The sequence below is a fragment of the Larus michahellis genome, chromosome 5 (genome assembly GCF_964199755.1).
Source record: "Larus michahellis chromosome 5, bLarMic1.1, whole genome shotgun sequence".
Taxonomy (NCBI): Eukaryota; Metazoa; Chordata; class Aves; order Charadriiformes; family Laridae; genus Larus; species Larus michahellis.
This window is the reverse complement of record NC_133900.1, coordinates 76,979,314-77,001,388: the sequence shown is the minus strand read 5'-3', so window position 1 is coordinate 77,001,388 and position 22,075 is coordinate 76,979,314. Positions and strand designations below refer to the sequence as shown.

At 36.5% G+C, this 22,075-nt stretch overlaps 1 protein-coding gene across 1 annotated transcript in view; it reads left to right on the top strand.

Annotated features, from left to right (window-relative positions):
* SGCZ (sarcoglycan zeta) overlaps positions 1 to 22,075 on the top strand; it is a 489,034-nt gene that overhangs the window by 452,293 nt on the left and 14,666 nt on the right. The window contains 1 exon segment of the mRNA XM_074588148.1: positions 11,474 to 11,546. Within this exon segment, the coding sequence (XP_074444249.1) occupies positions 11,474 to 11,546 (73 nt within the window).

The window sequence follows — 22,075 nt, the reverse complement described above, 5'->3', positions numbered from 1 at the left end:
CTGGTTTTGATCATAACTTGGCAAACTAAAGCATTCGTGGTTAACCGTGGTGACATTCTAAAATAGCATTATGAAGACACCCTTTTATCTTTCTCGAGAGATGATGAAAAGAATTTGGTTTTGGCCATAAAAAGGGACAATTCTCTTGCTCTTTATTTCCTTCTGTGTACAGTTCCTCTTCGCGTAGTGTATTTCCTGTACTTCTGTTTTAGGAGTTAGCTACTTTTAGTATGTATTTTTGACTTCACTTCTAATTAAGATTCTGTACAGCAAAGGGAAGATAAGAAAGCTGCATGAAAAAGCACATTTCACCACAACAAGAAGGGATAGGATGAATGAGCTTAGCAAGGTAAAGCTACTGAAGACCTCACCTTTCAGAAGTCATCAGACCATAGTTTGTAGCCCACACTAAAACCTACATGTCGGTGTTTCCTGATGGTATTTATTACATTCAGAGATAAACTGGAGTGAATTTGCATGCCGTAAATTTTACTGTTTTGAAATATGAAGAACACTTGTATGGATCCTGTCAACACCAGTATCCGTAACGGGTGTAGTGGGATATATTTATCTACCTGTTCCTACTTAGAAAGCGTTAGAATTCAGTTTTATGATAACTGTTCTTTAGCAACTATCTTGGTTTTCATCGAAGCTGTTAGGTAGCACGTTTGTAAAACATTTGAAACGTGGTTTGTAAGCATGCTAAAAAAAGACTACTAGAGCATAGATCTAAGCGTGCGCACGCACACACACACACAGACACAGAGACGGGCCTTTCAGTTCCTCCAGGCAGCCTTTTTCCTTTACAAATGCCAGAATGTCATTCAGCTCAAGTGAAGACTTTGCCCTGAAGTCATCATCATTCTAAACCAATCTGATACATAAAGGGTGATAGAAGTGATAGCAAGTACCATAGGTTACACCGCTTACAGTGCAGCTAGGAATAGTGCTTTCTTATGTCCTTTTTCTGCATCACTCTCTGCGAAGCAAGTATGTTATGGTGGTCAAAGGTCTAGATACAGCAGAACGTAAAGCTTTCAAAGTACCTGGATATCACACTAAGACACACGATGTATCCGAGATCAACAAAGCGAAATACTGGCGGTAGCCAAATGCTAGGTTCACTTGAAAAATTCCTTTCCCAATGTATGGTCAAAAGCAGGAGGTGGCGTTGGTAGTTACATCTGAAAGTCTTTTCTCATTAAACATCAAAGGGAAATAACCTTCTTCAAAATATTTATTTTCATATCAAGCAAACCAGCTGTATCATTTTTGCTATTTTTATCTTAGCAGCATTACCAAACGACGGACTACTTCTTTAATCTGTTTTTACACTCTCTGTGTGGAATAGAGAAAACGCAATAGATAAAGCATACTGTGCAGAAAGAGTATTTGTCAACAAGTTTATTTCATGTTTTGGCTGTCAGGACTGTTTTCAGGCTTTTTATAGTTGCAATTTTTTTTTCTTCTCACTGTCATTCTTGGCCTTGCTTCCCTGGTTTATATTTAGATTTAGGATGAAAGCAAAAGACCAATTAGAGTTTCTGAATTTGAAGTTTTAATGAAAATACTCTTTTTTTTTTTTTTTTCTTCTTCATGACAGAAGAACTAACAGTAACTCGAAACAACTTCATTTTGGCAAAGCATTAATGTGAAAAATTAGTATGGATATTAAAAGGAACTTTCATACAAAACAAGGAAAGGAGCAGAGGGAGTATCCTGCTGAAAAAACCAGAACACGTTACTTACAGTGGTAAGAGATCTGTAGGGGAGAGGGAGACTAAAGGACAGGGAAGACTGAATCTAAAAGAAATACATTCTTAAACCTTCCAAGGGAATTTAAGAATAGAGGTCTTTCTGAATAAGGTTCTCTTCAGGGAAAGCCGAAAGGCTGCATTGGTAAATATCATGATGGCTTGTTAACTGGATAATATAGAGAAATCAACTCTCAGAGTTGATCTGAAGAAAAGGCAAAATAAGAAACGTTTTTTTTTTGTCCCTTAACCTGTCTCTAAACCTGGTAAGGTCTTTTGTCGATAGCTGGACGTAGGAAATACATCCTTTCTGTAATTTTAACTTAAAAGTGATATAGTGAAAGAACTGATTTCAAGATGACTGTCATTGTGTGATGTTCTGTTCCCTAGACATGACGACCCCGGTGCCTGGTGTTCAGTAGTCTGTTCTGAAAGTGCCTGAACATAATGTAGTGTAATGTCTAAGAGGACGTGAACAACAGGTTTCTCTGGCAGCTGACCGCACCGAATTTTGATGCAGAAGTAAAGCCTGCTTTGGTACTTTTAGCCAGAGGTGCCTTGGTATGTAGCAAGGCAATGAAAAGTGCTTAAAACTTAAAAGTCTTACAGTGGATTTATGAGAGGTGTATTGCCGCAGTGACGAGAGTGTGATTTTTGAGTCTCTCCTGACTCGCAAACAGTAAAAGAGCAAAAATTAGATGAGGGTTATGCCACAAGACTCACAGCGGAGCTGGGCTGTTACAAAGCTTTCCAGGTAATCTGACCTGGGGCTGTGATCTGAGTCCTGATACTGCTCCTTGGTGACGTAGAAGGGAGCGTGGAGACCGGCGCTAAAAGATGCCTGTGTGACCAGCTCAGCCCTGTCTTGAAAATGGAGCGGTAGATCTAGCAGTAAATTACTGCCATAAACCCTCTCCCCACCGCCTCTGCGAGGTGGGTGGCAACTCTCTAGCGGTTCTTGCCTGCAAGAACATCTGAGTCTTTGGCAAAAGATGCGTATTTTTGGCCAACTTTAGCATATTGCAGTATGCTTTAGTATCTCCTCCTTTACTGCAGAAAATGTGGCGTCTTTGCTGTGATTAATACATATTAGCTAACATCACCATTGGTGGTTTACAGTCATTGCAGTTAACTGATGTGAAATACACCTGCTCCCATTTTGTTGCTAAATTAAAAGGCTTACTTGACTGCTATGCGGACTTGCAGGTGAGAATACTAAGTGACAAAATTACTGTTGCGCATTCACCCTCTCTCTCACAGCTGCAGAATTTCGATTCAGAACTGCAGTAAAGACTTATCTAAGTCAAGTCATTTGCCCTTTTGCATTGTGGTAGTGCCAGGTTTGAACGTGCTGTATTCATCTGCGTAATTTACTTGTGGAGAGAAAACCAGAACTTAAATTAAAGAGCAGGAATAAAAAGACAGTCATAATAGGTGATAATTAAGATATCTGGTGGTAATATCAAATAGAAACTTTTTTAAAAACTTGTGAGGAACTGATATTATAGCTTAAATTTATTTCTCAGATCTGCAAAAAAACCCCGACTTTCGATAATTGGAGGTAGGAACATTTTGGTTTCATTTTGGTCTAATAGGCACCCAAACGCATTATATGAACATATCTCTGTTTCAGCAGTGTAAAAATACATGTGGGGATTCATCTCACATTTTCATTTTTTCATGAGTTCAATAATATTTTAAGACATTTTTACAGTGACTTTTTAAATACATGCTATAAACTTGCTTATGATGAACTTTTTATATGTGTATTAGTGCCCTCTACAGGATGCACAAATGCACTTATCTAAATGTCTTATTATAATTTATCAATGGCATGTTAATTCCTATATAGTAAAATTGCTATAGTAGAGCTATTTCAAAAATCTGGATAATAGTCCTGCTGCTTTGTTGCTTCCTTTTGCGTAAATAAAACAATTTGCTAAATTGTAATAATGCAGCAGTAATTATCACATAATCACAACAATTTTTCAGCACGCTGCAGGAACGGTAAAGTAGAGAACAGAAATAAATGCACATTTACATATGGCATAAGAACTGGCCACTAAAACCTATAAAAGGCACCCTATGAATCAGCTGTAATGCTAAAGGTAACTTAGATGACTTCTGTTGTAGTTAAAGTGAGATTTCCAAAGAAGCTTTCCCAATTTAGATAAAATTCAGATGTGTCAACTGCTGACCAGATCATAGAATCATAGAATCTTCGTGGTTGGAAAGGACCTTTGAGATCATCAAGTCCAACCAAACCCCTACAATCTCTGCCACTAGAGCATGCCCTGAAGTGACACATCTAGACGTTTCTTAAACACCTCCAGGGATGGTGACTCAACCACCTCCCTGGGCAGGCTGTTCCAGTGCCTGACCACTCTTTCAGTAAAGTAATTCTTCCTAATATCTAATCTGAACCTCCCCTGCTGCAACTTCAGACCATTTCCTCTGGCCCTCTTCACTTGGGAGAAGGGGCCAACACCCACCTCTCTCCAACCTCCTTTCAGGGAGTTGTAGAGGGCAATGAGGTCTCCCCTCAGCATCCTCTTCTCCAAGCTAACCATGCCCAGCTCCCTCAGCCTCTCCTCATATGACCTGGTCTCCAGACCCCTCACCAGCCTGGTAGCTTTAGGTGTTGAAGGCAAAAACTTCAAGGTGCTTAGGTTACGTGCATTGTTGCTCTAGTCTCCGTCCAGTATCAGTAATTAACTGACCTCTAGAGATGCCAAATTCTTGTAATGTTTTTGTCTATAGATAAAATATAAACAACCTGTACTCCTAACTTAGGCAACTAATGAGATGTCTAGATTTAATGGAGAAACTCCTGATAAATTCTTCTGAGTTTTTGACTTTTCAAAATCAAACCATTTATTTATGGAATATCTTAACTGAAGGGCAGACACCCTTTTCATTTATCAAAAGCTAATCATTAATTGTTTTGTTATAGAGCTTTTCGAAACATTCCTGGCTAGGTTTTGTATGTAGGCCGCGGTACATTATAGAATGTTCAGAAAGCTTCAAAATGGGAAATTATTGCTGATTGTTCTTGAAACTAGGAGAGAAACAATCATTCTCACATTTTTCCCCCTTCAGATTCTAACATTTTTCGATAGTATCCCGTGCATGACATATTGCTTTTAGTAAAAATCGAGATAAAATTATAAGGTAATTTAATTAGCCTTGAAGTTAAAGCCTTCATTTTGTACTCGGGACAGCCAAGTTCCTGTCCCATTCTTTTACATCCCAGGTGAATCTGCTGGTTATGAAGCTATTGACTGTTCTTTGATAGTCCTCACATTCATTGATTCATTCATTTTTCATCAAGGAAACAGCAATTCTGTTTTGTAACTGATTAACTATTCATTAGAGCATAAGCCTCTGTGTTCCAAATCCTAGGGTTATCTTCTACAACAAAGTGAAAAATCAGTCTTTTTGATCTATTAAATACAAAAATAATCCCATTAAAATTCATTTTTTTGAATGTAGACAAGGACAATTTTTGCTCTGTGTTCCACTGTTGTGAACACAGAATTATTTACAGCATTTTCAGAAAAATGCAAATCCAGACTATCATATGTATCGAGGAAAATAAGATGATTTTTTAGTTGTTAGGAATTATTTACTGTGAAATCTAAATGTATTCATATATCTAGCTGTTGTAACTTTTCAAGGAGACTGCATCAATTCAAGCAGAAAATGGTTGTAGTTAATCATTTTTATTGTCATGTGTATCTCCATCCGTCATACATCATAGGGGAGAAAAAGTAAAAGATGTTCAGAAAATTATTGTTTTTAAAAACTTTTTCCTCATAAACCCCTTATATATTTTTCAATTTCATTCATGTTTTAAGGAAATATTCAATTTTAATTTGACTTCTCAGCAGTTTCATACAAATATATTGACTTTTTTCATCCCAGAAGTAGCATTTAGAATAGCCAATTATTAATTAATTTCCAATTATTAATTGAATTACGCTGTCACTACGCTCAGTCCAGATGTTATTTGAATAGATTCACTTTTTCAGTAAACCGAGTGGTGGCCAAATATAAATTTTGGATAGGAACCTTCAAGCAATTATGTGGATGAGCAACTGAACACAGAGGCGTAATCCAGTTTCATTTGCATTGCAAGACAAGGGGCGTCTTAACTGCCCGCCATGAGGAAGCAACGTTTCAAATGTTTGTACTCAGTAGAAGTTAAGAGGATATTTAAGACGGTAAATACCGACTGTTGCAATTTTGCAAGTATTTCCTGGAGTTGCGATTTGCTTTGATCAACACTTATCACGCTGAAGATGTTGGATTTTAATTTATTGGGGAACTCATTCTTCTTATCTAAATGAAAGGCTTAGTGGAAGTCTTGCTTTGGTAAGGTTGCCGTGCAGAAAATACACATCAAACACTAGTCACGTTCAAGGGCCTTGAGTAATGAATCTAAATCATTCATTTTAGAATTTACTTAGTAATAATGGCTTACCTCTGAAGACATCGATGCTCATGCTTTCGTTTACAAGTGAACAGATGCATCTTGTCAGGCCATAATACAGCTTTCTACTTATAATACGTCTGCAATATGGCCACATCAGTATCGTACCTGAAACCTTCGCTATGTAACATCAGTCAGTTTTGCTGCTGAGGGACTCCGCGAGATTGAAATCCCAGCAATTGTGCCGATCGTGTTTTCATAAAATAACCTCTTTACTTTCATTTTAGTAATGTACCTCTCCATAGTTTCATCGTGCTTTTTTAATACAAGTACCTAGCTAAATTACATTTCAAGCCGTTTATTAAAATTGAAAGTCTTGAAGAGCTGCACAATCAACACGTGGTCCAGAAGCTGCATTCTGACTCCTTTGGGTTTCTAATCAGCCCGAGATAAATTATAATAACTGGGCTTTTAAAAAAGAAGCCACAAGCATTTTCTGTGGTCTTTTTAGATTATTAGTTGAATATTTCTGGGTTTTTTTCAGTCTCGCGGCGATCAGCTCTTCCAATGTCTTAGCGCTGAGCAACAGCTAGCTAATCTCACAAAGGCATTTTTAAATTTTATCTATGTATACACGGTAAAATAATTAAGAATTGGAGCTTTTTACCTGCAATTAAACTTTTAGAACGTAAAGTCTATGTTTTCAAGGTCTCTTCAATGGTAAAGCAATCTTGATTAATTACTCATATTTCTCTGTGAAACCTGTGGAGGCTTCAACTTAATAATGAGTTTGCAACAAGTAAAATTGCAAGCTTCAAAAATGATAAATATTTTACAAACTCTTCTTTAAACTTTCTAACTCAGCGGACAAATTGGCAGTACAGTCTAACATTTGCATAATCTTAGTGCTTCATCATATTGTTACTTGACGTTTCTGAAGAACCTCAAGCAAGATCAAGGCAGTAAGATTCAGCTGTGCCCGGGACGCTGCAATGCCATATAATTTGTACACATCAAAATGCTACACAATTCCATTGTCAGTACATTTGAGGTGATTTGCTTACAAGAACGATGTGACGGAGTGGGACAATGCTAATATATGGCTCATATGGCAAAATAATTTATTAGTTCTTGATTCTTGGCTCATCAACTCTTCAGCCGGTATTCTCTTTACAAAAACCAATTAGCTCTCCTAATCAATATGTTCAGGTGCTGGTCTTTTCACGCTAGTTGGTTATTAAGTCACAGAAAGGTAGCAGTGTTGTTGTATGAGCTAACTCATAAATTAAGAAAGGATCATTTGCTGGTTAAATAAATGACACAATTTCCTCAGTATGCACATACATAAGCAAAAATAATCCAGTACCAAATGTCAATGTTGTACTTCCATTGTTTTTATGAAACTGCTCATTTCCCAAAGGCTGAGTTTCAGTAACCAGTAAATTGAGGAGAAATGAGTAGTTTTACACTTGTGTCTCTGAATTCTGAATATTCAGTTTCAGCAGGAACATGTGACTGGTTTTGCTTGTAGAGAAAGGGTTACTTTGATTTGCTCTGTGTCAAAAAAGTATGTTTTAAAGGTCTGATGTTTATAAATCTATGTGTAAAGAACTTTCTCTATAAATACCCGACTGGACTTTTTGCTTGTGCTACTTCCTAAGTTTTCTGCAGCAACACCTATAGCGACTGGTGCTCTTTGACCAGTAGTTTGCCTTCACAGATGCTTCTTCCTTAGCGAAGTCCTTCCTTAACTCATTCTCTTCCACTGGAAGCTGGAGCTGGGAGTAATTTTATTCGGTTTCACTGACAGTTTTGATTTTACATCCTTTGCACATACTCCATGCCCTTGCTATTTTATTTCCTCTGAAAGGTTCACTTGTTATAGCTATCCTTATAGCTATCCTTTCTAACGCATGTTCCTTTGAATTCAGTTCCCTAACTACTTCCTTTTGAGCTGTACTTGAAAGGGCTTAAAGGTTCAAGTCTTTTCTTTTTACTCTTTTTTTTTTTTTAATTCCTTCATCTCTTTCTAGAATTTCACTCATCTCAAAGTAGGTCTTGAGTACGTTTCTGTAAGTCAGGGAATACCATTACAAGATCATTGTCTTATTTCTGTAAAAAATAAGTGGTTTACCATTGTAAATTATTAAATACCTAAAGTATATTTCTTTCATTAAAAAAAATCATGCTATTCACTCTGAATCCTGATTTATATCGTTGTATTTATTATTCATAGTGTTTGTAGCACCGTATCCTAAGCAGTACTGAACTACATGATCTAACATCATCACCATCAAAGCACTACAAATTTACATATATTACATTAAAAAATAAAAAATACCTTCTTATAGCTTTTTCTTCTGATCTGTATTTTTAAGTATTGCTGATCCCTGTCTTTTATTTGCTCTACAACCCCTTTCCATTTTTCTTGGTCCTGCTGTTTTTAACTGCTGGATACACGTCAGTAAATTCTGGCTGGTTGATCTTTTTCACCTTTCTTACTAAAACCAAGATAATTGTAAGTGCCTGTTTTTCTTCGAGTTTAAAATAAAAAGGATGTGAAATATTCTTGAACTTGTTAGCATATTTTTTGCGCATAAAGCATTTACTGTAAGAACTGTTATACTTACCATATGTGGGATTATATCTTGAAAAAGAAAAAGGAACACGTTTGGTTTGGTTTGAATTTTAATTATATTTTATTTAGTTACATCAGTTTATCCTTAATCCTGCTTGCCTGGATTTTCAGGCTGCTTGGACAACTTGGTCTTTCTTTCCAAATTTCTATTTTTTTAGAGGAGAAACACCTTCTCATTTTTTAAACAAATGCTGCTGAAAGTGAGGAAATACTAACTCTGGCTTAGAACCAGCTGGCGTTTATCTTTGGTTACCAGTCTTTGCCTGATATTATCTTTGGCATTTCTGATTGATTTAGTGTCTGACCCGTACTACAGTAATGTTTTACACATCTTTGCATTAATTCTGCTCTTTCAAACATTACAGCTGTCATCTCCTCATAAGTAAAGCCTGACAATTCTGCATTGCTGCTCAGTTATTTACATCTTCACATCCCACTGCCACTTTCAAAAATGGAAAAAAAACCCGGGCTTGAAAGTATTTAATTTTGCTGATGAAAAAGGTGAACGGGATCTGGAAGCACACACTTTGATTTCTGATATCCAGCTCCAGTAGAATTTCTTGTGTACCATTATAGATGGGGGTGAGATTTATTTTGAGTGACAGGAAGCCTGGCTATAGAGACCTGCTATTCCTCTCTCTTAGAGGTAGCAGAATTGCAAGGCGATGCCAGATTTAAAAATCAGAGTCTGCACAGTACCTCTGTGGATATTTTTAGGTAAAAAGATACGCTGCTTTCTCCCTCGGTGGTTCTCCATAACACTCAGTAAAGTTTAGTTACAGAGAAAGTGGATTTGGCTGTTTTCTTGTGAGATCTTCAACGCAGCAGTTGTAATGAAATTGTTTTCAGTATGCTTTGCCAAGATATTTGTAAAGCTTATAGATTTCTGGAGGTAAAAACCTGGGACTTGACTTCATTACTCTCAGAAATGCCCTATTCCTCTATTGCATACTCTTTACCGGTAGAGTATTTTACAATGAAAGGGAGGGGATGTGTGTGTTTTGGTTTTTTTCTTAATGAAACTGCAGTTTAGAAGATGATTTACAATTATGATTTCCTGCCAGTAATTTGGTTTAACATTTAATTATATTTTTTTGGCTTCTTGCTCAGGACATTTTCTCTTTAACGCTGTAAAATGTTGTTACGAACTAGATATTCTGTAGCCTCATTCTGCTGCCAAATCCTGGTAAGATCAGTTTACTAGATCTTATTGGTTAACTGCAAAAATATCTAAATAACCGTCTCCAATAACAGCCAAAATTTCTGTTGAAAATACTTCAAAAATTCTGTTGAAAATACTTTATTGTGTTTAAAATCATGTAACAATTAAAGTGGTTTTGTTGAGCACTTCTCATACAGCTACTGTGAGATATTCTTGGTATATTTTTAAGTTTACTCAGAATTCAGGGCTCAGAACACAAGAAAATTTCTACTGTTGAAATACGGCAATTAATCCCAGAATATTTAGTAATCAGCTATCGTTAACCCAGACAGTTTCCTTGATCTTATTTCTAGTGATAAAAGGTAAATGCATTACCTGTTTTTGCACGTGGTTTTGTTCAGTTCTTCCCTCTTTACTGTTGGCCCAGTACACCATCTTCACAGAAGGAAAGTAAAAGCTTACGGGCATGCGGATTATGTTTAAAACCAAAAAAGCTAGAGTTAGTTTGTATGTGGAAGACGAAAATTATGGCATTGGACAAATCAGTAAACAAAAATAGTCATGAGGATACGGTTCAGGAAAAAAGGTAGACATAAACTTTTGAATACCTAATGAACTAGGTAGGCTATTGCTACGTATTAGATTTGTGTCTTGAGAGTTAAGAGAAATATGGATTTTATAGCGCTGTTCACTATATGTCAGTTTCTTGAGTTTTCTATTAGTTTAACAAAGAACTTGCTGTACTCAGATATTAATTTTTTTTTTTTTGGTCTTTTTTCATTCCCCTTAAAAAATAATTGCATTTAAAAAATGGATTGTGTAATAAATTTGTCATTTTACAAATAAATTCAGTGAGCATTGATCAGAACCCTATTTTTTTTCATTGAAAATGAGTTTTTCAATGAAAAACCTTGGACATGTAATTCAAAATGTAGAATTATCATATGCAGCTTGGACCTAGTTATAGAAATTCAAACTCAATAGAGAATCAGTTCAGTTTTAGGAAATGAGTACCCATTTTCTTTGCTTTGATTTTGAGTGCCCAGTAGGAGATACATAGGTATATCCACTATCAACACTAAAACCAAAGGACATTCCAAATAAGTGTCTTTAATTTATTTGAGAACAAAGGTTTTCAATGAAAAAAGTCTGACAGAAGGAAACGCTTCCTTATCCGTAAAATGATCCATCTCTGAAGTGTTGAAATAAGCATTCAGGCAAGTCAGTGCTGAAAAGTTTAGACCTATAAATGTCTTCAGATTTGTATGTGAAATTCGTCTACTGATAAGCAGAAGTCTAAGGTTTCGTGTGTTGTCGGTCCAGATTTTGATATAGAAATACAAACATAAATATGAAGAAACATTGGTAGTCATTAATAAAGGATTCAATCAGATATTTTGTCCTAAAAATGTCAATTTGTGATCATACATTTCAATGTGTTTTTATTTTCCAAAGTAATTGTACTGTATTTTATTTATGTATTTTAGGCACGGAAGGGGCAGTGTTTGGGCACTCTGTGGAGACACCCCATATCAGAGCAGAACCTTCCCAAGATCTCAAGTAGGTGTCGTTCAAAAAGTCGTTTCAAGTATTCACAAAAATAATTAAGTCTTGATTAAAAGCTAATATCTGTATAGTTATATATACTGCCTACTTAATGACTCATACCTATCCAAAAGACTGCTAGACTCCAGTTTGTTCTAACTAGTCAAAAAAACCCGCAAACTTTTATCACACAAAATGTAAAATATATTACTTTTTATAAATTATTTGCCTCCCATAGCAGAATCCTCGAAAAGTATACTTTCACCAGAGATTGGAATACTCAGGAGGTTTTAAGGTCAATTGAGTTCAGTAGTGTTTAATAGCATCCGACCCATATTTTGGTTTTTTTTATGAGCTATTACAAAATAGGTAAATGAAGTTAAAGTAAACAGTCCCAGATTTTTTTCTTGAAATGGTGTTTCCAGGTTGTTGGGTTTTTTGAATGCTACACACACGATCTTCAAAAATTCATTACCAGATGATGCTAAATTTGTACATGTAAAAAATCCAAAGTTTTCTGTACGTATTCACAAAAGTGGAAAAATAAGGAAATAGTAAAAGATCAAGTCTAAAAATTACTAAAGCATATATAGAGTGAGAAAGAGAAAATTTAGAAAGGTTTATAGTGAAAGCTTTTTCTCGGTGTGTTGCAATGTGCATTGCTAAATACTGATCTGTAATTTATATGGATGGCTAATGAGAATATACGACACACTCAGAAAATCAAAGGTCCTTCCATGTGTTTCTCTCAGCAGAACTGGTGAGAAACAGTGTAGACTTTGTTTCAATTCTGCTGTGATTCCTAAATATTATATATCTATCTATCCCTTTACCTGCCCAGCAGTGTTTACGATGAGTTGCTACAGAAAAGCCCCTATGTCTGCAAAGGCATTTAGGATCATCAGCCAGTACTGATGGTGCAGAAATCATGTGCAGGAAGCTGCCCGTGTGGACAAGTTTGACCATTGTATGTGGGATGTAGGAAGTAAATGATTGTGTTTGATTATTTACATTAAATATTTTAAGGTAATGTGATGGTTTGGGGTCTTCCAGAGGATCCTACTTGTTGGATTTCTATCTTAAAAGTCCCTGTCCTCTACCAAGACTTCTGTCAATCCTTTGTTGAAAGTAGTTGTAAAGGCGTTTATTAATGATGCCCACCAAGGTGGTGTGCTCTTTAATCAAAGGGAGTTCAGCAGAAATCAAAGTGGAAACACAGCAAGCTTGTGTTTTTTCAAGGGCCCAAAAATTAGAGTAAGACAGGGGAATTTGTCCCACTCAAAAGAATGTGGAAACGCTGCTTTGTCCACTTATTTCTAAGAAATAATAAGAACAGAGTGCAAACATGTGGTAAAACAGATAGTCCTGTGTCTTCAGGATTAATTTCACTACAGTTAAAATCACCTTGTGTTGCCTCCTGTCTTTTTGCTTTATTCATTGCCATGATGTCCATTGTTGCTTAATGTTTTCCGACTCCACCATCCTTCCGCTCATTTTTCCAAGGTGGACTTAATTAGTGAGAATTCTACTGAATTTTCCAGACAACTTTCTCATTAATAAGGAACTTAACCCTAACGTTTTATTAAACAAAAATGGTGAAATGGAAACGCTTGCTTTCTTGTCAAGCAGCATTAGCTTAAGTGTAAGTGATTTTATTCTTAGTATCTTCAGTCCATACTGTGTTCTGCAAGTTTTTGTACCTATCTGCTCCTATATATTAGTTAGGATTCAGTGATATTCCTTTTTTAAAACTCTCAAGTAATTTTAATCTTTTAAAAATTATGACAGCTACTATTAGGACAAAGATTTCTTGTCTTTTGGTATGAATCTTCCTAGAAGGGAACCTGCAGGCCCTTTTTAACTTCGTAATTTGAAAGAACTGTAAATAATTGTGGGTTTGTGTGATATTTTCTGACAGCAGAATACAGTTAGACACTCAGACGCTCAAGAGTTCCAGTGCCCTGGCCTGGATCCTAGCACTTTTTAATGTTTTCGTATAAACCTAGCCGGAGTGTCCAGTAAACCATACTGGCAGTCCTAAGATGCTCTAGAGTGTTTTTCCAAATGCCTTGGGACTTCTGAAATTAACAGTGACGTGGGGCAGTAGAAAGTTTGCTGAGTTGACATTAAAGTTCATTTTTTCAGCGGACACAGGCGATTGCAGTTTGATAGCAAGTTGCAGTGCATAAATAAAATACATTAGGCTATGAAAACACTTGTATACAGGGCTGAAAGAGAAAAGAATTTACATTAGCTTGTTAACTGAAATATAAATGATCCCTTATTTGTCATGTCGGATTATGTATTTTTGGTCAAGTAATAAAACCTCAGACATCAAGATAGCAGTATATTTAAATAATAACTTTTTCTTTTTTTTTCTTCCCAAAAAAAAGACGCTGGAAAACTGTTCTTTACCTTGGATATGTAAAACAATTCACTACTGAATTTAAAAAGTGGAATTCTGACCACCTTGACTAACTGGGAATGAAACTGAACTATAAAATTTGGACTAAGACTTTGATACCCACAAGGCTCGTAGTGTTTGTCCCAAAAGTCCTGGGATTTTAGGTCAATCTATTCTGGAGAGAGAGCCAAAAAGAAAAAGTCAGGTTTATATTACCTTGACATCCAAACTTTGCCGCGGTCACACTTTGTTCTAGCCAGATTTTGAGGTCTTCACACAGAGAAACACCTGTAATATTTGCTATTAAAGATGCGTTGTGTAAAAATAAAATTCAGTTGAGATTTAAAAGGATTCCTTCCTCTGTGCCCGACCACTTTCGTCACATCTTTCTCCTGTCTTACATTTTCAAATAACAGCTAGCGAGGTCTTGCTTTCAGAAAATGTTTTGCTACAGTTCTTTGTGAAAGCTGGTAAGCCCTTTTGTGTCAAATCCCAAAACCTAATTAAATCCAATTTTCATTAGCTGGGATAAGCAGCATAAAAGAATCATGCCTCAGAATCAGGAAAATTAATTATATCTTAATAATTTAATCTTCGTGTTTCTCTCGCTACTTTTTCTCACAGGAACACAGTTACAAAAACTAAACTGCCAATATAATAGGTCCCCAAATATTGGTTTTAGGCTAATAGTGCATTAAAACATAGGGCACTAATAGGTAATATCCATGCACAAAAGAGGCAGACGGTGGTTAAATGCAGATAGCTTTGCCCTCAATAACCTCCTTAATAAGGGGGTAAATGACTTTGTTGTCGTTCTCTGGGGATAACTGCAAGATCAAATTTAATAGGTTTTTTTTTCTCTTCTGTGTCAAGCCTCGCGTTCCATTGACTATCAGCTAATCCTGTGAGCTAATGCTGGGCATAAGGAGATGAACATTGATCAAGCAGCAAGGAACCACCCAAGCGAGCGGGATCCCGCTTTACCTCTGATAAGAATTCAAAATGTGCAGATCTTGCACAAGGGTTCTGTTTCACTCAGAGTTGCCTGATGCTTTGTAAGAGCCATCTTCTGTGGCATTTAAGGGGTAGTTTACTCCTCGTATCTGTTCTATAAAAGCCTGGAGCCAGGGAAGGCATCAGAAAGGAATTTTGACATTAACTTGCTAGTCGCGTGAACAGGCTTAGAGTAACAAAAGCACTGGGATTCTGTCCATCTATTTTACCCAAAAATCAAACAGTCAACCAAACCTCATCAAAAGGGAGAAGACACAGTAGAGTGAAAAGACGCCAGCTTCCTTCCTATGCTGTCTTAATGATGTCAGGTTCTAGTTATTTCTCAGTATTCGTTTTTAATAAAGTGAAAATATTTACTACTTATGTTTTCAGAATTTGTGTTTGGTGTTTAAATAGTTATTTCACTGTTTCGGCGCCTGCAATGACAGAAACTTGTTTGCTTAGTCAATCCCTAGCTGATTTTATTTTTTTTCACATACACGTTCATGAAAAAATAGAGATGGGTGTAGTAAAAATTTGAAAAATCGCCTCTTCTTCTTTGACCTATATATATGCTTATATTAAAAAGAATAAAAAGCAAAAGACATAGAGATATATAGAGAAGAAAGCCAGTAATTAAAAGGTTATAATTACTATGCAAACAGGACGCAGTATGAACAAAAGGTAACAAGATATGGCTCTTAAAGTAAAATTTGCTTTAGTATTCAGTGACGATTATTATATTTGACATTGGAGAAGGGAAAAGGCTCTCATGGGAACTGGGATATGAAGGAAGAAAGTACTGCTATCACAAGAGATAGCAAAATTCATTGAGTTTGGTGTGGCTAATTTAGGGTGCTAGATGATCTCTGTCCCTGATCTGTGACTGAACTAAAGGTGAAAATAAGGCCAAATAGGCAAAATGTATGATAAAGCTTTCAAACTGGAAGACAGACAGTGTGGCCTGATGGGTTGGTAAGGGTAGCATTTCTAGTGAAATGGATGGAAAAAATGGGTTAAGAGAGTCATCTATTATGTTAGACCTTTTAGTCTGAACTCGCTAGTATGCAACGCTTTACAATATTATTTTGAAAAATTTATTAAATAAAAGAATTGCTAAATCTTGAAGATAAATAAAAATGGGGATGAAATAAAAGGTGGGTAGTTTGTGCCAACCCAAAGTAATATTTTTCACTTGATAAGATACCTGGTCTTCTAGAAAACGGAAAATAGGCAGCTCTCCCCTCTGGAGTTTCAGTACCGAATTTGATATAGAGCTATATCTAATGAGAAATAAAAAGGCACAACAGAGAAGAATGTATTTAAAGAAACTTCAAGTGGTCTGGAATAGGCATGAATTGTTCAAATCCCTCCTTCAGCCTGGAGGGAGACTGTAAGGAGAGTTTCTTCAGGACTGATCTTATTTCTGGTTATAATAGCTCTCTTTGTGCTAAAAGGAGGTGCACGGGTTAGAAAGCACTGGCAATCAGAAGATCTTGAGCACTAGAATAAGAACATAACAAAACTCAATAGCGTGACGGTGCATATTAGATGAAATATTAGAAAGAAATCAGCATTCTGCCTCTCAGATGCACGAGGTTCTGGAATAGCCTTTCAAATTAAAGGGACAATTAAAATTCTTTATTATCAGTGACCAGATTATGTTTGCTTTATGATTATGCCCTGCCATGGTTTCAGGAACACACAGATGGCCTCGGGCTAACAGGGTTGTGCGTGTAAATATAATACCCTGTGAATCTCAAAACCCATATAAAGCTTGGAGCAATAGAAAGCCATTTGCACAGTGCTGAGTTAATGAAAGACAAGGCAACTTCACACTCCGCAGGTTAGCGTAAAGGCAGTTGAGTATCTTTACATGAAGCCCGCTCAGGTCTAACAGTGGCTGTGGCCAGCAGAGGCACCCAGAGTCCCCGGGGAGGTGCTCAGGGGACTCAGCTCAGATGTGGCTCATTGCATCTGAGGTTGCCCCAGGGCTGTTGCACCGCTTCCAGACCCAATGTGCCGCTGCGTGGTCAGGAAATTATAGTTACACATGGTTACCGCCTAGGACTAGACAGGAAAGTACATGGCTTTGATCAAGTATACAGATATTCCAGGTCGATGCGTTCGGCTATTTTTTTTTTTAATGGAAGTTGAGCAACACTCCTCGGTGCCGGGGGGCCGATGCTAGTGATGCCAGAACTCATTTCTGAAATGCTTTGGACTCTAAACCAAATACAATCTTGTTCCACCGTGCCTGCATACTCCTTCTTGCTGCAGTTTTTTCTGATTAAATGTGATTTGATATACTACTTCTTGCCCATAAAACTTGTACTATACATCATTGAGGCCAACTAATGCCGCTGTAACAGCCATAATATTTTCATTTCCTGTCTTTCTTATGGTTTTAAGTGAATAAGCTTTCTACTGCAATAATAAAGGGATAAATATATTTTTTTTTCTTTAAGCAATATTTAATTTCCTTAGTCTTTCCTTATACTAAATTCCTCCCCAGAATTTTTCTTGCTCTAGTTGTTCTTTTTCCACTTCCCAAGAGTATCTACATTTTTTATGTTACTCTTTAGCCACTTTCCCAGCAAAACAAGGCCACTCAATTTTGCTGTCTGTCTATTCTCTCCCCTCACCTCCGTGATAATTTGTGAAGCAGACGGGCAGTGTCACCCGTATTTGATAGAAAGGCAAAAGATCCTTAAGTTTCTGTGTGTTTTCTGCAAACCAGTGCCTAACTAGAGATGCTAACGTGCTTTAATAAGAAAATCAACTGGTATGATTAGTATTTACTGCTGTCAGTTTACCCATTTGTATACGCGTGGCTTCAGGCTACCCTCAACTTCTGATATATCCTACTTCATGGTCAGGACATGGTTATAGTACATGGGGGACACGGAGTTTCTAGGGACGTTGTGGTTGTGGGTGCAGAGGGTATGGTTTGGGTTCTTGTCCTAGCACTGTGTTGGAACCAGTTACAGCATTCGTAGCGTAGGTTGGGTATAAGAAAAAGGAGGTTCAGAGGATGGGGGGCTGTGTGGTGAGTAATTAGAGAAAGTAGATGAGTTTATAAAAATATTAGTTCTCTGGTTCGCCAAACAGGTCCTGTTGCTTCTATCTATAATTATCCGGAGAACTCCAGAGGTAGCCTAAGCGGTAGAGAAGAATGAATGATTTTACATGTCTTATTCTGCAATTATCATTCATTCTGCCCTTGGTTGTATATCAAGATAGAATTCTCTACCAAAAAGAAAGAAAAAAGCTACTTGGCTTCTTCAGAGTCTCCCACTCTATTTTGTATTGCAGAAAGTAAAAAATCTCTAGTCCGTTCCAGAACAGTTCTTGCCCTAAAAATGTGACTGAAAGTAAACTCACCAAACATTTTCTGATTTTCACTTTTTTTTTTGGACGGGATGTTTTCTTCTTGGACTGTTTAGATACCGTCCAAGTACGAGCCACTGGAGAGTGTATTCCAAGCTCTCTGCTATGTTTATTCCGCAGCAGTTGACGCAGACCTGTCAAAGGAATTTTGGCAGAATAATTTTGCACATGAGATGCAGTTTCATCAAGATGTGGATCAAAACCATGTCGCAGTTTATCTCAGCTGAAATATATCCATTTATATCAGCTTAAGGCCCTTTGGGGAAACAATATTGAAAATATCATTAGAAAATTACAGGTGGTCTGGACCGTCATTTCCTAATCATGGGAAGCTAATGGTTTTCAAAACAGAGAAGATTTTATGTCAACCAGTTCTCATGTGTTTCCAGTTGTTCAAAGAGCCCAGTTCTGCTCTTCAGCCTCCCCCAGGCACTTTATGTTCAGATCTTACTCTTGACAGCCACTTGAGTGTTATCTGTGGGCATGTTGCTTCAATCTCTTTCTGACAAGATAGATTTCTATTTTAAGAAAATATATTCCGAGAGGCAACTCAGGTAATGGAACTATTTCTAGAAAGAAATTCAACTTCATGTAAGGATGCTTAGCAGAGTGGCAGGGCATGTGTAGAAGGGGTTTCAGGTCAGAATATAAGTAAGGAAGGTTATGGCAAGGGGAATGTTTTGCATGGAATAAGGGTAGCTCTGAGATGTCAGGGCTATGAGGAATCCTTTTCCCATACCTTTTGTTAAAGGACTATTTTGGATTGTCTCACATGCAGATCTTTGTCTCACAAGCATGGTGTGATATTTCTCTAAGAAATGAAAGCTCAGATTCTAAACCTTACCTTTCTACTAATATTCTTGATTTTCAAAGGTTTGGGTTTTAGTGGACTTTACATTCTAGAATGCATGACTTTTTACTACCAGAGATTGCATGTAGGGTTCTGATTTGATCTGTTCTTAATATTATTTCTGATTTTGATAGTTCCCCTGTCTTTAACTATTCTGGCTATGCCCTCACTCCCTCCGAGAAACAACCACGCATCGAGTTCTCTTTAACCTTTCTCACATCACCTGCTTATTTTGTCAAGCTCTAGCTTTAAACATTTGCTCTTTCCAGCACTCCCCACCTTTCCTTGATGCTTCTTCACTTTTTCTTGTCCTTTAATAACATCATTGAAACACTCTTCAGTGACATTTTATTTCTTACCTTTCCTCTTAAGCAACTAATATATTTTATGTTCTCAGAAGAGATCCTTTATTTCCCTATGCGGGGAAATTGTTTCTTTCTGGTTTATCATCTATGTCAAATAACATTAAAACAGGCAGTTGTTTCACGTGTCGCTATGATAATGCAGACCCACTGAACTGAAACCAGTGGCGTGTACAGGGCAATTAGAACTCAGATTTGAGTCCAGTGAGGTGATTTCTGGGTTAATGAGAGTTTCAGGAATTATAATAAGGGCATGCTGACACATGCCAAAGTCAGTGACATGCAGAGCATGGACATAAAGTGAAATGCTATACCGAATGCCATTCTACTGATCTAATTTAAGTCAACAAGTTTCCTCTTTATTCAAGTTTATTGTCCATAAGTAGCAAAATTGGATATTGGAAAAAAAAAGTCATGTTGATATTTAATGGTTTAGGCCATTACCTATTGCATAAAACATTTCTTTAACTTTCTCTCACTTAAGACTCATGTTGCGAAGTCACAAAATAGCCAAATTGTGCCCGTAAAGGTTGGATTCCCACAGAAATCAGAGAGCTTCACATGAACATGTGAGAATTTTGCTTCTTGATAAAGGATAACTGATGGCTGGTGAACAATATGAAGCATGAGGCCTGCACATTTACTCTTTCATTTCAATAAAAACAGTTATTTCATCCTGAAAATACAAGCTTTTGGTTAAAAAACATCAGAATTCAATGAGCTTCAGGAAAAATAACTATTCTAGCAATGATTCATATGCGTCTCGTAGAGATGCACATTTTGATACATGTAAATATATACACTTGGTACATGTAAATGTATCAAAAAGATTTTTAGTCACTTTTATATCCATGTTAAAAAGTACATGTATAATCTTGTAAATACTTTAAGTAATGAGATTGAAATGAGTGAATAGTAATGTTATTTTCATAGCATTCCCACTGTGATGTCAAATGCAGCTGATCAGGAATCCTCTGTTTGAATAGTTCCAGTATCTTAAAAATGGGCTTCCAGATTTTTTGTCATCATGATCATAAAAGTCCCTGGTAGTAGTATTCTTTATGGATACTGCTGGAGTTTGCAGCCTGACTTCCAGGATATGGACCGAACGGAAACTCTAATTGTATCTATTGCCATCAGTGTTGAGTGGACTCCATTAAGGACTCTTGGTCTCACTGGAGGACTCTTGAAATCAGTTTCCTTGAGCGTTAGGGCAGCCAGCTGTTCTTTTCATAGTAATAAAAATGGAAAGAATATATATTTAAAATTGTTTGAGCTTCATGGAAAACAACATTTTCAATTTTTATTATTTTTTTTTTAAATTCTTAATTCTAATTTGGAACCAAATAGTTCAACTTGTGGATCTATGTGGTCTCGGGGTTGGGAGTGCTCGTTTACAAGGAAGAAGTAGGAAAAGGGATAGAGAGATGCTTAGCACATCCATTTGCCTTCCCTTCTTCTCTTTGTGCGTCTTGTCTCTGCAGCCCTGGTCTGCCACAACTCTCTACCTACAGGCAGAAAGACAAATGTCACAATTGTTTTAATCTATAGAAATCTACAAAAAGGTTACCAAGTCAATGTGTAGATTTTCCATTGGTTTTATATTTGCAAAACTTTTTTTGTTAAACAGGATTCCTATGCTAACTGAAAAAAAAGCACACAACAACGTATGTTGGCAAGACCATCATATATAAAAGGTAAATACTTGGAAGTATTGAAGTATTCCTTGAACCCCAGGGGTAAAGATGCCAGTAAAGGGGAAATCAGTACCTCCTTTACATGTGCGATCTCTAGTTGACAGTGTGTTTTTTAATCCCCTGTTTTGAATACAAATTCCAAATTGGCAGAGGTTCATATCAGTCATTTTACTAAGTAGCATGGGTTGGATCCACTGCTTAAATAGACATGAAGCAAATAAATAACTCACATTTACACAGGGGAATCTTCTATTTCGTTCTATTTTTAAGAAATACCTTCTGCTAGCTAACAGAACAAAATTTACATAGATAAATGATATCCCATGTGAATAGGAGGGATATAAACGAGGTAAATCTAAAATATTTCTTAAAACCCAAAATGAAATCTTTTGGTATATTTTTGGAATTATTTTTCTCTAATGCAATCTAGGTCAGCTTGTAAACAGAAAATACCAAATGAAAAATAAATGTTTCTACATTTCTGATGAGAAATATTTTATTACCTTCAAAGGAACATATTCAAGATATTTGAAAAGTTTCCTTTTTTAGCAGTAATTCTTTAATTAATTCAACTCAAATTCATATAGCTTTGATCCTCTGAAATTCATCTTTTTTCACAAATTAACCATTGATAATTACAAAGAAAAAAGCCCATCTCTCCTCCGGGTAGATCATCTGTCTGCATCACATATAGCAAATTGACTGATTGTACTATTTAAAAACCTTTTTTTAAAAGCCTCTTTGTATTTCCTACAGTGCTGTATTTTCTGTCTAATAATAGCAGCAGTTACCTTCTCCATCATAGCTGTTTGTTGTTTGGGATAGAAAAATTAAATTACATGAATAGG